At 34.4% G+C, this 17003-nt stretch overlaps 1 protein-coding gene across 2 annotated transcripts; it reads right to left on the bottom strand.

Annotated features, from left to right (window-relative positions):
* Positions 1–495: 495 nt before the first annotated feature.
* Positions 496–16502, bottom strand: LOC105144773 (twisted gastrulation protein homolog 1-B). Of its 2 annotated transcripts, none has more exons than XM_011053914.2 (4): positions 15517–16502; positions 3569–3792; positions 2386–2592; positions 496–1083 (listed from the first exon to the last, which is right to left on the bottom strand). In XM_011053914.2, the coding sequence occupies exons 2-4, from the start codon at positions 3789–3791 to the stop codon at positions 752–754; spliced, it is 762 nt and encodes a 253-aa protein (XP_011052216.1). In that variant the 5' UTR covers position 3792; positions 15517–16502; the 3' UTR covers positions 496–751. The 2 variants fall into 2 exon arrangements, with proteins under 2 accessions (XP_011052216.1, XP_011052215.1); XM_011053913.2 differs by lacking the exon at positions 15517–16502 and adding an exon at positions 8575–9112.
* Between the last annotated feature and the right edge of the window lie 501 nt (positions 16503–17003).

Genomic DNA, 17003 nt, shown 5'->3' with positions numbered 1-17003 from the left:
AGGAATTTTGAGAGAGGATTTTCTAATCGAGAGCGATTTGTTGTACAATTTTATGGCACGAACGCGATAATAAAGATTTTCATTATACAAAGAACTTAGCATTGCCCGAGTACTTGATAAAAAATTATAATATATATTATAATATTGTTTTTTACAATATTATATATTATATATTATACATCGCAGTGTGTGTCATGTATAAATAAGACCTTTTCCAATAAGACTTGTACCTGGTCACGTTCACACTTGACACGCGTAGATTATTTAGATTATTACCATGTATATTCCCACGTTACAGTCGATAATCGGCGACTTCGTATATTAAATTATAAAATTTGTTAAAAACCTTAGGGACAACGCTCTAAAATTAGGCTTACACTTAATTGTTTTGTCACAGTTGCGATCGATTTTCCGGATTATTCAAAGTCATTTTCGAGCGAATCGTGTTCAGAGAATCAGATTATGAGGGAAACACTCATGCAAAATAATTCTAAGTTGCAGATTCACTAATTTATTTATTATTATGAAGTCGTAAACGCTAGACGATTTCCCAAAAGATAAAACTACAAATATCAAGATTGTAGTCCCATTTTTACATGATAATAAAACGACTTCTTTACGAGAACAAATAATCTCGCATAATTTTATCGGAATGTCTTTTACACAAACACTTTTCCCCTTGTTATACTCGTATATTTTACACGAAAGAATGACGAGGGAAAGCTTCATAGACGAACTGCTAATGCGATGGCTAATCTTCTACGTCTTCGCCCAGCACATCTTCGTCTTCGTCCTGACCATAATCGTCATACGCTGTTTGCGTGTCCTTCAGGTCATCTTCCTCCTCCTTGTCCCCCTGCGAGCACAGCGTGCATCTCGATTCATTGATTCCGTAGTTGATGCACGTATCGCCTATACACTCGCAACAGCCGTCGTGGAACCACCTGTAGCTCGTGGCGCCCATGCTCTGGCAGGATGCCCGACATTTGTTCCAGGAATTACATTGCGCCATGAACGCGACCGTGCAGTTCACCGTCATCACGTTCGGCTTCAACGGATGCAGCTCCTCTCCGTTCGCGGTCTCTGCCAATCAAAACGTATCATTAACTCATGGCATCTATAATCAACATCGTTAGCATCTCAATGAGCTTTAACCATCACAGAATCTTTAACGCGTCGCAATTGCTTAATCAAAATAAAAAGTCATAATAACATCAAAATGGTTCCAAAATAATTACACTGTTCAATACCTAAATTTTCTCAGAAGTTTCATAGTACATATTCCGCAGATTTTTTTGTACTGAATATGATGCCATCGTTAGAATTTGTATAACGCATCGAGATTGAGAATCCTAACTTAAAAACGAAGAATTAATTATTTCTGGAACGCAGATAAAAAGAGTCAAGGATCAAACATGAACTACTACGACTTTATATTATAGAAGAAAAAATAGAGGGAAGAAGTATTGGTAAAAGGAAGATATCATGATTGCGGAATCTAAGAGAATGGTTTGAGATGAGTTCTAACTAATTCTTCAGAGCTGCAGTCAACAAGATTAGGATTGTCTTGATTATTGCTAATCTTCGATAGAAGAAGGAACATGAAGAAAAAAATCAGGATTTTTAGTAAATTAAAGTAAAAAATCATCTATTTACTATTACATCCCAATTTATTACAAATATTGGCATGCTATTTTTTACGATCATGTTTAGTGCGAAAAAATTTTTGAGATATATAACACGTCAGAAAAAAAGTAATTTTTTTTTTATTGAACTGTATATGTATAATTATACAGAAAGTCTAAAATTGAAACAGTTTGATGAGTCGTGTAATCATCAATTAAAATTTATTTAAAAACTCTTGAATTGTACTTTTTCGTATCGTGAAATTTATTTAGAAACAATTAAGATTTTGTTCTGCTATAAAAAAATGTTGAAAATGGACAAAAACGTTTTTTTTTAGCCTATTTTACTTTATTTTATTCAAAATCCTAACATGCTACGCAAATTTTATGTGTTTAATACGTAAAAATCTTCGAGATATGTATTATAATACTTTGAAAAGAAAAAAGTGATGACTTTTTGACAAACAGTGTTATTAAAAGTCATTTTTCAATCAGCCATTAATTAATTTTTATCATTTTCACATTATCGTGACTTTATTTTATTTGAGCGGCTCATCGATACTTACTTGCGTTATTTAATTTACGCTACGTATTCCGCGAAGAAGTTGTTTCTTTTTCTACGTAACATTCATTCTGATGAATTATTTGCACGCGACACGCGTGATCAATTGATTAACCAATTCGTATGCGTCGACAGTCTAGTGATTCTCAGTGGTAGGAATCGCGTACTTTCTCTCGGTAGTGTAATTTCGATACTTACGTATATGATATTTCATTTCATTCTCGTGTTTCGGCGCGAACACCGTCATGTCGAAGTCTACCGGATATGTGAAGGTGAGCCATCTTTCGTGTGGATCCGCTTCGGCCGTGAGTGCTTGGAAGAGCGCTGGTACTGGCTCACTGAATTCCTCCACGTGAGATTTTCTGCTCAGCGGATTGTCGGTGATATTCGGCTTCGGGCATAAATCTGCACTCATAGAAATGTGTTACATCCTTTATGTATAAGGATCGCGTGAAAATTATCCTTAGAAAGTAGAACTAAACCGGATTAAGGCGGTTTATAAATTAGATATCCATGAGGTTTGCCCTCTCACGTACAAAGCATTTCAATAAATTCAAAATCGTTAATAATATTTAATAATTCATAATTATTTTAATTATTATAAATTTTATTTTTTACACAATGTTTATTTCAAGAGTGACATCGACATATTTTATTGAATTATAGAGAATATGCTTGAAATAGTGAAGAAGAGAAGAAATAATTTATTTTATATCAGAATATAAAATTTAATCATATCAGAATACAATTTATGACTATTTTCGGTGTACATTACAGGCATAGCGGCTAGTCACGTATGACATTTACCAATATTTATGAAATGTTGATTATTAATACACTAGTTAATTAGGAATCATATCTAAATCGTCTTATCTTTTATATTCTTACTTTTATGTACATCTATTTTTATGTTGAACCGCCGATTTTAATTCATAATTAAATGACATTCAAACTTTTTAGCATATCTAAATTGAATCTTTCTCCAATCACTCATTCTTATCTCAGAATGATTATCAGAATCCTCTTTATAAGAATCTACAAAATGTTTTGACCTTAGTTTAAAAAGATTATTGTATTAAATCGATTACTAAAATTAATTTGATTAATTCAAAATCAATTTGTTTAAAATAAAAGGAAATTTTGTCTAAAATTAATGCAGCGATAGCTATAGTCCAAATCTATTCGTTTTTCAACTTTCTCTCAGTTCATCCGTTAAATGCTCGTTTGTGCATTGTATTTGTTATAGTTAGCATTTAATAGCTTTTAATAAATTACTATCTTATTAGGAAGGACTCAATTTCTAATAACAGTAATACATCTGGTAAATTGAAATATTGAGAAAGATTTGATTATCTTCGATATTATCTCGGTATTATCTTACCTACGCACGAGCAGCACTCGTCGTACAGATAGCTCAAGCACGAGAAACAGTCTTTGCAACAAGTGCAGGTGACCAGGTCACACTTGCAGCTTTGCGTCAACATGCACTTGCTCACGACACTGGCGCAGATCGCTTCGTTGCACGCTTCCGAGCGTTTCGTCGCGGTCGTCAACAACAGAATCCCGACGGCGGCCGCGACAAACAATGCACTCCAACTCGTCATCCTGTTTGGGATAGTTTCTATTAGATTCTCTTACTTGACTTGTACTGCGGTACAAAACATCCTACACACTTCGTGAAATGTACATCTATTATTATTACAAGCTTACATACTTCGAAGAAAGACGAGGAGACAATAAAAAAAAATCCTTCGAAATTAGATACACAAACGTAAATAAACAAACTTTTAGAATCTTCCAATTTGAAGAAATGTTTTAAAATTGTATTGAGTACTAATGTTATGAGAGATTTGAATTAGTACGTTATCAAGTAGCAGTTTGTTGAGGTATATAACTGTCACAGTTTGGAATCTTTGCATTGAATAAATCAGTAATAAATTCAGTAGTTTTATATATTATACATTTGTAAATAAAAAAAAAAAGATAAAGAAATTCTACAGTTAAATGAAGAACGAAGAATTTAATGCAAGTTATAAATAAAATAAAAACTGTACTAAAATTTCGGATTTTCTATACAATTAAAAGAATTATAAGAAGAAGAAATCATTAAAGAGAGCGGCATTTTTTAATAGAGAAAATTAAAAAGAAAAGAGCAATTTTAAGAACAGCTTAGATTTCAAAATTTATCATTAATTGTAAATAATAAATTGTAATGAATATTATTTAAATTTTTTCTTTTTATAATCAGCATACATATCTTATCAGAAGTGTATAACATATTCGCTTAGGGCTAGTTGTTCTATCATCGGACAAACTATGTGGTAATTTATTTATTGAGAATAAACAAAAGAGTAAACGAATAAAGAGATAAGAGAGTAAGAGAGTAAGATAGTAAGCGGAAGTTTACCAAAAGGTGAACAAATTCAGCCTTAATGTATTATTTTATTTTAATCTATACGACAGAATAGTTTTCTAGATATAGAAGATATAGAAAATGAGAGATAAGAATCGAATGCTTTATAGCAATATGTTAATAATATCTTGTGTATTGATCGTTGCAGAATGTCTAAAATATACAATCTTTTTCGCATAGGAAATAGAAATCGCAGAGACATAATGGTACTAAAAGCTAAACCACAGACCTACTTGATCGTGTTACCGGTGAAAAATTATACGGCCGCGTTCAACGCAGTCCACGTGATTTTTGTATGCACTTTTTTCTACTCATGCGTAGATTATTGTTTGTCTGCTCTTAAATGCTGGACAGTATATGATTATAACGTTTCCCTGCTCGCGTCACTCCCGGAGTGACGTTATGGAGACGAGAAGAATGATTATGCCGACGAGGCCCGATTAAGATTATTAAGAATATTCACGAACGTGAGTCAGGGTGTCATTAAGCGAGAACGCGTGCTAAAAAGAATGAAATTTCAGTCTCTTCTTCTGGCAAGCGCTGCTCTAACGTGCTAACCCGAACAATCAGCGTAATGCTGCTCCTATCCGTTTCAGGGATAACACCGCGCGAGGTCACTATTTAAACTCGTTTAAGCCTTTGCAAATTCGGGGTCTTTTTGCTAATACAACTAGAAGTGATTTCGTTTCCTGCGCGAAGGAATTGTCACGGATATTCCGGGGCTCATTTGCTACGGCGAGGCACAAAAATGGATTTTCTTTAAAGTTATAAACGCAAACATACCTATAGAAAAGATTTTCGAATCGAATGTCATTACTTCAATCTATCATAAAATATGATTGATATACGGACAATCATTGTTAACAGAAGAATATTTTTCTTAAATGATATACGGACATCTATTGTCAACAGAAGAATATTTTTTTCTTAAATGAAAATTATTAAATCTAGAATAAAATGATTTTGAACATTGTTTCGTGCCAAATTCTCCAGCATGCACGACTTTCAGTAAAGATTTATTCTAAACGTAAAAATATATGTATAAATTAAAATTTGTAATATTATGTTTCAAGACAATATAATTATCTTTGTTTTAAGTGAAACTTATATTTAATTCAAGAAAATAGAATTATTGATTTAATCTTTAATATCGTTTTATTTTATACTTCATAAAGAATATTTTTTGTCTTGTTATTAAAAATCCTTTCTGAGAAGATACAGAAAGTTATTCTCGGGAGACACGTCCTATATAAAAATTTATAATATTTTTTATTATTTAAAGTTCTATCTTTCTCATGTAGAATCTGACTTATTTTTATCTTGATTTTTATTTTGTCAATTACTGAGATTTCTAATAGCAAATTTTTTTTCTTAAAAAACACGATAATAAATACATAAATTTAGAGATAGAGCAATTCAATCAAAAAGCAATTACTCCTCAAAATGTTTAAGGTTCCCGTTTATTCACTGTTACTATCTCACAATCAAGTTAAAACGTTAAAAGCGAGAAAATACACAATTAAAATTCTTGAAAAATATATTAATATTGAAATATGTTTTAACAAAACAACACTTACAATCTACTATCGATAGAGACTGTGTTTCAAAATTTACTGCCAGTACTGAAAATCTAGTGAAAATTTACGTCACGTGTACTGTAGATTTTCAGTACTAGCAATAAATTTTGAAAAACAGCCAGAATCGACTTGTAAAATATAGCGGAAATTCTTCTTTTGTTTCATTAATTAATAAATAACTATACATACATCTGGAAATTAGGGCCGTGGCGCACAAAAAAATTTAAACAAATTAATTGAAATCAAGGACTTTTAATGTCAAATAATAATATAAGTAATAGAAAGGGCATATAAGAATTACAAAAGTCATCAAGTTAGTTACAAAAATCATTAAAAAAAATAAATTAAAACATAAAATGCAGTGTAATTAAATTTGAACAATATAATTTTTAATATTATATGTTTCGATTATAATATTGAACCATTTTCAGTCAGATTAAAATAAACGCAGAAATATTATAAAATGAGGAACAGTGATAGAAGAAGTTATAAATTGTACATGAAGATTATGTCAGATGAGGCCTCCTGGGCTGCATTAAAAATCATCATTTGGGTGCGTCCAAATATCGTTTTATCCTTATTGTATATATCACGAATGTTAAAAAAAATCTGGGTACACCCAAATGATAATTCTGAACGCAACTCTAAGTGCCTTATAAAGAAACAGAAATTGCTTACAAACGATTGGATGATCGATTGTGTTAATTTGATTGATTGATAATTTCTCGATAATCTGATGAAAATCAAAAAGTTCGAGTTGTTTTTTTATCTTGGAAAATTATTTTTGAAAAATCAAAAAATCAAAAATATATAAATTGTAAAAAATATAAATTTGTTACAATAGCTTATGATAATAAAGGCAAGTATCATCATTCTAAAAAAAAACTCACCGACAAGGCCATACAGTTATATTTCACAACATATTGAGAAGAATGCTTGTCAGAATAATGTGAATGTATGTAATAGATATAATAGTATTGTTCGTTTTATCTCTCAGGAACTGCTCGGGATTGTTCTGAATAAGAATCCAGAGTACTTGAAATATCCTACATTTCAAGTGGATTCGTTCGAAGCGATTCCGAGCAGCTCCTGAAAGACAAAACGAACAATACTATTATATTTATTACATATATTCATACTATTCTGACAAGCATTCTTCTCAATATGTTGTAAAATATAACTGTATGGCCTTGTCGAAGAGTTTTTTTTTATCAGAGTGACGGTACTTGCCTTTATTATCATAGGCTATTGTAACAAATTTATATTTTTTACAATTTATATATATTTTTGATTTTTTGATTTTTCAAAGATAATTTTCCAAGATAAAAAACAACTCGAACTTTTTGATTTTCATCAGATTATCGAGAAATTATCAATCATTCAATTATCAATCAAATTAACAATCGATCGTTTGCAAACAATTTCTGTTTCTTTATAAGGCACTTAGAGCTGCGTTCAGAATTATCATTTGGGTGCACCCAGATATTTTCTTGCCCAGAAGGCAAATGTTAGAAACAGAATCGTTAAAAAATAAAAATTACAAAAAAGAGATAGTCAATACAAGTAATAGTCGAAAAATAAAAATAACCAAAAACGAAATAAATTACAGTTTACAGTTACGACAAACTGTCAAATTAATAATAAGGATTAGAGTAAACTTATAAAATATACTGAAAATTATTTTCTTCTTTTAGAAAAAATTATATTATATTTATTTCTATTCTAAAAATAAATATGATTTAATTTCTTCCCAAATGAGAAAATAGCTTTTAGTATGTTTTATAAGTCTATTTTATCGATTGCAAATGTTATTTTATTGCAAAATTATTTCTATTTAAATATAATTTGCAAAATTTTTATTCTATATTTTTTATTTTATAATTTTAAAGCAGTGGTGAATAAACAAGAGTCATAAAAATCGATAAATATACGCGCAAATTATTTTTACATTGCATATACTTGGCCAGATAGCGAGGAGGATAAAGAAACGACGAGTTAATTGAATGCAAAACGATCGTTCGTACAATAATTGCACATTTCAAACGCACCCATTAAGAATCTATTTATATCATGTATAATTGCGTCCTACGATATCTCAGGTGAATTATTATTGGAAAAAAATTCCACTACACAACGACCTGTTACACGCGGTGATTGAAAAGGCACGACCGATTCAATATCGTTGCTGGCGACTTTCATGCCCGCTTTCCACATGTTTTTATATCTCCTGTTTATTAATACGCTATTAAAAGTTACTAAGAATTAATCAGGATTTAGAAAGAAAGAAGATATTAATTTTCGCGCGTGTCGTTCATGACATTATTAAAAATTTGTTAAAAAAATTATAACACAATCTATATTATCTCAATCTTACTCAGAGTTTGATCATAGACATACCTTAGACACACAGTATTTGCATATAACTTCTTTGTTTTCTTTATATAGATATTTGAAGCACAAAAATACTTTTTACAATACTTTTTGAATTTATATCTTAAGTTACACATCTTCACATTTACATTGTTTGTCTACGCGTTAACATGTTTTATAACTAACTTTTCATAAAACTTTATTTTTGACAAACACTTTATTTTTTAACAAATTAATTTTTATTTTATTTGTATTTTTAAATTTTATGTTTATACACATCTTTTTGTAGCATATTTTATTATTTATTTGTACACTTTGAATCACTTTTCAATCTATTACGTTTTACTGTCCGCTCGTTATTTCGCCGAATGACAGGACCCACCACGGCAGATTCCTGTGGCAGACTAATCACGAAGATTCTGAGGGACAGAGTTTTAAGAGGGACTGTTTTAAGGTAGGATCCCCACTCTAATTTCGAGACGGTCCTGGGTCATTCGTAAATGAAGGCGCACCCATCACTGTAGAACGGTTTACGATGGCTTCCAAGTAATTATATCTGTTATGCTTTTTTATGCGTCGACATAAGCAATCACACTTCTGCGATTTAAGTTACTTAAATACCTTCATCACACAAACTTCGATTCGTGAAAAGCCCGTCGAAAAGATCACACGATAATTAAATTAATCGTCATTATATCTGTGTGTCAAATTGAAGATTAAAAGCTTTGAAAATATTTATGATTTTGCCGAGAGTGCAGTTGCTTGACTCACTCAAAATGAGCTATTCATCAAATCTTATTGTAATTAGGGATGCACCAGATATCCGGGAAGGATTGTCGGATATCTCTAATTACAATTACGGTATGGTAAATAGCGAAAATAACGAGAGCTATTTCGCTTTTACCATGTCAAATTGATATCTTTTGTATAATTTCTTTTGAACTACGTTCTACACTTTAATTAGCATCGACTCGGATTTAAATTTTAGCGAAGCACTGTACAAACGTTTGCATTTCTATAAAAGGGACACCTTTGCTATGCTAATCGCTACTGCGGATTATGGCGCATTTTGGAACCTATACGTTTAGGTTCCCTCAGGTCAAATGGAATCCGTGCATCGAAAGCTTTCAACAAATCAAAATTCAGGGATTTCTGTGGATAGTTGATAGCTATCTCCTAGCACCCATTGTCGCATGTTTGTCGAAATGGCCGAAACAATGAAACACTACCTTTTTGTATCATCGAGAGGATAAACATAACGTTATTCGATGACCGTCAAAGTGTGAGAAATTTTTCTATAATTTGTTATCCTGTTTGTTCATCGAAATTAATTTGACGGATCATCCTTACTTTTTACATTCTTGCTAGAGTAGATAGGAATAACGAAAAAGTATGGAGTAAGTTATAGAATGAAGATTTATAGATGTTATGAAAGACAAGGTTCTAAGGAAATTGTGAAAAGGGAAAGCTAAGGAGTTGAAAAAAAGAAAAGAGGATAAGAACAAAGATTCAGGCATAGGATAGGAAAGACTGAGGCTCGTTGACAATAAGAAAGTTGATATTGTATTCCGTTTACGTATTTATGGCAAAAGAAACAATGGAAAAGTTATCGCAAAATATCTTTTTTATAATATATTTTATATTTCCTAAGTTTCATTTAAATTAAACAAGTATTATAATAAAAAAAGAGAAAAATTTAATTCAAGAGGAAGCAAATAAATTTTTTAATTCTTTCATTTTTCAATTCTAAAATTCTATTTATCATCGTTTTAAATATAAATTCTAACAGATGATCATTATCTAGTAAAACTTTTATAATGAATTTTTTTGTTGAAGTTCTGGATATGCCAATAATTGCTTTGTCAATCAATCCAAACATTATTCTTCTTTTTTGTAAAGTAGGGTGTTGGGATCAAAAATTCAGGAATCTCTCGGAAAATGTTGGCTCCTGGTGCTAATAAAATTTTATTTTATTATTTTCGATTATTATTGTGGTATTCGAGAAGTTCATTTTGTCATTCTTTACACATACACACACACACACACACTCTCTCTCTCTCTCTCTCTCTCTCTTCACTGTAAACTGTAATTAGGAGTGAAAATTGTTGAATCGGTCTAAAACTATATTAATCTTATTGATAGCAAGTGCTACAATATCGTTAACATATCTATAATAAAACAGTACATGAAAGTCTAAAGCACTATACTTTTCAAGTCTGCAATACTACATCTGCAGTTACCGGTGAGTAGATAGTAGGGAATCCATTTAAATCTTAAGGGTTTGTTTGCAAAATCTGTTCATCAAATGTAAAAGTTATTCTAAAACTAATTTGACTGGTTCTATAAATTCGTTCTTTAGAATTTTGCAATTGATTGAAATCAAATTCCATCTACTTTTTAAATAATTGCAAGCTCAGTGGGGATATTTGTAAATAATGATATCATGTCCAAAAAAATTAACTATAACCGTTGTCTACATGAATATTTGGCAGTCTTCTGACTGTTATTTACGTGACTAGAACCTGTCGGAAATCGGAATATTTGATACATTGTGTAAGAATGAGAGACAAGGTTATATTACAACGGACTGTTAATATCGAAGTATAGAAAATTAGTTATTAAGAGAGATATATGAGGATACGAAAATGAGAAAAAAGATTAGGATTTTATTTTTGCGTAAAAATTGTGCAATAATTAGATAAATGTGATATTAATGTAAATTAGTGCAATAGTGTCTAATTTGAAAGGCTGTGACATTTATGACACAAAAAATAAGGAAAGAATGTATAGTTTTAGGTTTAAATAACAGCAATACTTAGCTATCTCTCAGATTTTAATTATTGATCGTAAAGATATCGATGGATGTGTAAGATTAAGAGAGAAGGAATTATAAACCAAATCTTTTCCTGCTATATAAGCTTAAATAACAAATTTCTATATACTCGTTAGTGATTGAAAGTAAAGTGGAATGAACGAGTGCGCTTGATACACTCAGGACACCGCGTACGTGGAGACGGGCGCAATCGGATTTAATAAAAATTCCAGCTCGCGAGCGAAATGTGGATGTTTGTCATCCAGGGACAGGCGTGCTGCCGCTGCTGCTGGCACTCACGATCAGCAGCCTCGCCTCTCGTTCTGTGGCCCGAGGCGATGGAATAACTTCAATAACAAACGCCAATCGCCTTCGTAGAAGGTGGCAGCGAGCCTGGTATCTCTACCTACGTATCCGCTCGTGTACACCACGTTCACACGACGGAGGAAGACTTTCCAATCATTTTCTGTTACTACTGGAGTGTAAGCTCCTCCATTCCCCTCTTCCTCGCCTGCCTCAGTCCCATAGGTACGAGCGTGTAACTCTTTAATTACGCGAATAAATCTTTCTAGCGTCGAGAAACAATTGTGTACCGACGTGAGATAAAATATAAATAAAGAAATAAAAACATTAAATAAATAAAATATAAAATAAACACGAACAAGAAAAAAAAATAATAAAGATTTTGAGAATAGCTTTCAAGATATATTTAAATATTTTGGCTTTACCTTTCAACAACAATTAAGTGATATTAAATGGCTGTGTGAATAACTCAACTGATAATAGGAAAATATTTTATTTAAACTTCATAGCATTTTTCACTAGGAAAATTGTGTTGCACTAGAAATTAGTGCAACACTAGTACGTACTGAGTGCAACTTTATTGTTCCATTGTGAAAACCAATGTGTTGACATGTTTAATGTTCCATTGATAAAACTGATGCAGAAAACTTGCACTGAATTCAACTTTTTTTCCACCGTCTTTAAAGGTAGTGGAAACCAGTGTAAGTTGAAATTGAGATTGTGTTAAGATATGATATTATGTTATGATATTATATTATTGTAATTAATGTCATAACAATAACATTGTTAATTTCAAATAATTTCTAATAATAGCTACGTAATGACATTTTAACATTTAAAACTCTTGAAATGTAAAAATTTAATTTAAAAAAAATATTTCAAATAAATGAATCAGAATGTAAAATAAGTAATTTAAGTTTGAATATAGTTATATATATATTTTTAGGAGTGGTATAAAATGAATGTCAATATAATGGATGTCTTATGATATGTTTCATTGAATCGCACTAAACCTGCATTACCTATTATTACTGCATTAGTGTTGTTTTTATCGAAACCTAGCTTAGCACTAATGTTGCACCAATTTTCTTAGTAGAAAACGCTATGAGCTAGTCTTAGCGTTTACAATTAATAATAGTTTAATATGAATCTATATGCATGTCTGATTCTGTAAATTGTATGCCGACTACGGTCTTGACAATCTTAAACTGAAACTTGAGATAACAATATCATAAATTAAATTGACAAGCAATTTAATGATATTGGTAATAAACATCTTAAAACACTTTAAATAATTTATTGTAAAAAGCAATAATTTTTCAATTTTATATTTTGTTTCTACTACGTTTGAGGAAGAAGGAACGTGCATTCATGTATCGAATGAAAAAATCAATTTACATATAACACGTTCAAATCACTCGGGAAGGGTTAATATTGCTCGTAGTGCTTCGATGGAACTGGAATTGAATTTCGCAGAAGAATCAGTCTTTTACATATCATATGATGCAATAGCTCACAGATTGGAATATCGTATCATATTATAATATTATGTCTGAAATATTTTGATAAAAAATAGTTAACGTCATTAATTGTATAATGTACGATCATAATTTTTAATTGTTTAGACTCAATCTTTAGACGCGCAACAAGTAGAAGTAGCATTTCTTTCAACTAGCGCTTTTCGGAAAATTCTGTTAAAAAAAAAATATAATTTTAATTAAAACGAAATCGCATCGATTCAATTATGCAAGATGATTGAAGTGCATGGATGCTGAAACTCGATCGTCCGCCATTTCCGATTGGTTGCATGTGGTGATGACCTCCTTCGTGCGTTAATATCCGCGTTATCGAAGAATCGCTGTCAATTGGCATCGCGTCGTTATTGCGCTATCGCTACCATTTACGGTGTCGTCTACCGTATTATTATTTTCGGTTATTGCAGGAATTACCGAGCACACGAGAGACACGCTCGCACAATCGAACAGCTCGCACTTACGACGCGCGGTCAGCGTTAAAACTTGGCTGCGAGTGCTGCGACACAGCCTATGATAACATCGAATAGCATCTTAATAATAGACAAGGGGCAATCGGAATGGGACGACTACGTTTAATGCTAAATACACTATTAAAGTTGTTGATTAACAGCGAAGTCGTTATTCACATTTAATGAATGAATTATGATTCTACTAAAGAAAATGAAAACAAAAATTAAAGATATATTTGGAAGAAAGTTTTTTGAATGGATTTTAATTACAATATTTAACCAAATCTGTCAATTTTATTTTTTACTTAAAATATGAAGTTAATACACTCAGAGGAGAACATAGTGGTAGTAATCATAAAAGTGACAACTATATAAATTTATATGTAGAATTACATAGTTAAAATAACTATAAAACAGTTTGTTCAACTATATATATTAACATTAATTCTGCATATAAAATACTTGTACAGTCGTCACCTCTATAGTTGTCACTATTTGCTACCCTTCTTCTTATATATTTTTTCTTTAACATCTATCTACACTTTTTGTACTTTACAAATTATTTTTTGTTACAATCTTTATGTATTTCTATATTTAACGCCGACTTTAGAATTATCATTTCGATTATCATTTCTTGTTAGCATCTTATTTGCAACGAATGCAAACGAATTTTCGTGTCAACAATGTTCATTCAAACAATACTCAGAATCGAACAATCGCATTTCGTGCTAATTAAGGCGCAAATAGAAGTACGAACACTGATTTATGACTGATTTCTGTGTATCGAAACGTTATATCACGTCGATAAGATACTTTTTTTTTTTACCCTAAACTCCTTTTGAAAAATATCGATTCCGGTCTCCTGGAGTTTCAGACGATGCATTTAGGTGTTAATTGAATTACCGTTCGACGGATAGTCTTCCGATACTAGGAAAGATGTGCTTAAGCGCGTGACACGATCGATCAGATACAGCGCAGATGTATTTGCGTCTCTCCCGGCTTTCTCGAGAACTGTAAGCGGGGCAATGAAAAAATGTGCATCGACCATCACCGTGAATATAGATCGCCATTGAGGATAATTTCGTCGACGTCGCCGATGCGATCGCGTTCTCGTAAAAGTATTAGAGTGCACCCGGCCGATATGCGTCTCTCGATAGATCGCGGATTGATAAATAATCGCGACTTGAGTCGATCCCGCTCCGACGACTCTGAAACTCCCGCGACGATTCCGCGAAAGCCGCGTTGCAAATAGATCGATCATACGCACCGACGCGCTTTGTTCCGCGATACCAATCCACCCCCATCATCAAAAATAGCTCGCTTCTCTTTAAACGGAGAGTTTCGGCGAAATTCGAAGAGAGAGAGAGAGAGAGAGAGAGAGAGAGAGAGGATGAAGACGGAAACTCTTAACTAAACAAAAATTACGGCAGCGTGGCTATAATAGTTCTCCCTTCGGGTTCCGCCAAAACTTTTTCATCGCGTGTTCTGTCAACAAGCAAATTCTTCGAGAAACGATTCTTCTGACGAGGAGGAGGAGGAGAGGGAAGACAATCTCGGAAGAGACGAATTCCTTACAGTTTCTCGGCCGATAATAAGAACTCGTCGAGAGGAACGATGGTTCGATCGTGGTCAAATTTCGAATGGAATCTTTAATTGGAGGCGAGCTATTTATTTTTCATGATTATAGAGAGGAGGCCGGTCCGATCCGGCGCGATCGCGATCGCGGCGGATCCGGGCGGATCTTTCTCGCGCGCTCTCGTTGGCAGGAGGCAGAGGGATAAGGAGAGGAGAAGAAGAGGTAGGAGGTGGAGAGGGCAGGGGGAAGGGGGGATCTATCTAACGGCGATAGACAAAGTCAATCGATATTTACCTGGCACTACTCCGGCGGCGTGTTCCAGCGGCGGGACAACGGTGCGCGCCAGTTACCTACGCGCGTGAGAAACTATTTTAAGAGCGCGCAACCGGTTCGCGCGTTGCGACGACCGCTGCGAGACATGTTTCCTCGGTAAGAGGAGAAATCCTTCCTCGCATCCTCTAGGAAGGAGCGTTTTCTCTCACGGTTTCAGCGGATCGTCCAATCGCCCGCGACGCACGAGAATCCGGCTGCTGGCTTCGTGTCCGCGAGGATACGTCGAAGAGATCGTTGAGGCACAGAATGCTGTAAGATGCTGTAAGACGCTGTAAGACGCTGTATATGTAACACGCAAAAGACGACGATGAGATGTAGGTCTCTTGGACGATCTTGGCGTTCTTGGTGAATATTCGTAAAATAAATCGCTCCACGCGTTCGCCAACGTTCCTCAACGTTAATAAACGTAGTTCCCTCTCGTGGGAATCGCGCACTTAGATCACAGCGTGTTTACGACGCAGCGCGCTCGCGCCTCTCGCGTAACGTGCAGCACGTAAGCACCGTACACGGTGAACCGTCGTCAAAACAAACTCGCGGAGTGACGGGCGTCCGTCTTCCGCGAGGATCCTTTTCCTGCTCGACGGCGGCGCGTACGGCGTGTACGGCGTGTCCCATCCAGCGCGAAGGATGCACCCGTCGCGGTTTTACGACGTTACCGCGTTGCGACGCATCGCGATGTACTTGCGTCGTGCGAATCGCAATCGCGATCGCAATCGCGATCGCTCGCTCGCTCGATCGGGGATCGGCGTCGGAGGAGAGCGGTGGAGAGTACCCGTTTCGTCGTCGCTTTTTCAAAATTTGGCGGCGATCTTTCGCGAAACGAAACGGTGCGACAGAGAAGGAGAGAGGAAAACAGATAATAGAAAGAGATTTGTCGGCGGGTGTGACGAATCGAAGAACAGTTCTCATTGGACTGAATTAAGAAAGAGCGTAGACCGCGAGGACCTCAGAGAAACGGAAGGAGGAGGAGGAGGAGGAGGTGGAGGAAGAGGAGGAGGAGGAGGAAAAGGAGGTGGTGGCGACGGCGGCTGGTGGTAGTGGTTTATACCGTCGCGGATCTCTCCGCTGGAGGTGGAGAAGAGAAGAGGGAGAGAGCGCGAGCGAGAACGGGAGAGTGCGAGCGAGAAAAATGATGAAGGAAGAGAGAACGAGAGGCAGTCTCGTTAAAAGAGAGAGAAAGAGAGAGGGGGAGGGGAGGGGGGGGGGAGAGAGAGAAAGAATGAGTCCGCTGACGGCCGGATAGTTCGGACTACCGACTGCATAAGACTGGTTTTCAATTTTTTCCCGACTTTTTGTTTTACCTGTGCTGTGCCTCGTACACAGCCTCACCGTGTCTCTCTATCTCTCTCCTTCCCCCCTGTTCTTCGACTCTCTCCTCCTCCTCCATCCCTTTTCCCTCCCGCAGAGCGTGCTGGACGAGTAACGGGTGAGCCGAGAGCTCCGGGCCG

The sequence above is a fragment of the Acromyrmex echinatior genome, chromosome 18 (assembly GCF_024713525.1).
Source record: "Acromyrmex echinatior isolate Ae372 chromosome 18, ASM2471352v2, whole genome shotgun sequence".
NCBI lineage: Eukaryota > Metazoa > Arthropoda > Insecta > Hymenoptera > Formicidae > Acromyrmex > Acromyrmex echinatior.
The sequence above is the reverse complement of the archived record's forward strand: the minus strand, read 5'-3'. Positions and strand labels throughout refer to the sequence as shown.

Coding starts and splice junctions, on each gene's coding strand:
- LOC105144773 (XM_011053913.2), bottom strand. CDS start 8,684: ATGTGTAACTTAAGATATAAATTCAAAAAGTATTGTAAAAAGTATTTT. Junction 3,793..8,574: donor GCAAATACTGTGTGTCTAAG/GTATGTCTATGA, acceptor TATCCCAAACAG/GATGACGAGTTGGAGTGCAT. Junction 2,593..3,568: donor CGAGTGCTGCTCGTGCGTAG/GTAAGATAATAC, acceptor CTATGAGTGCAG/ATTTATGCCCGAAGCCGAAT.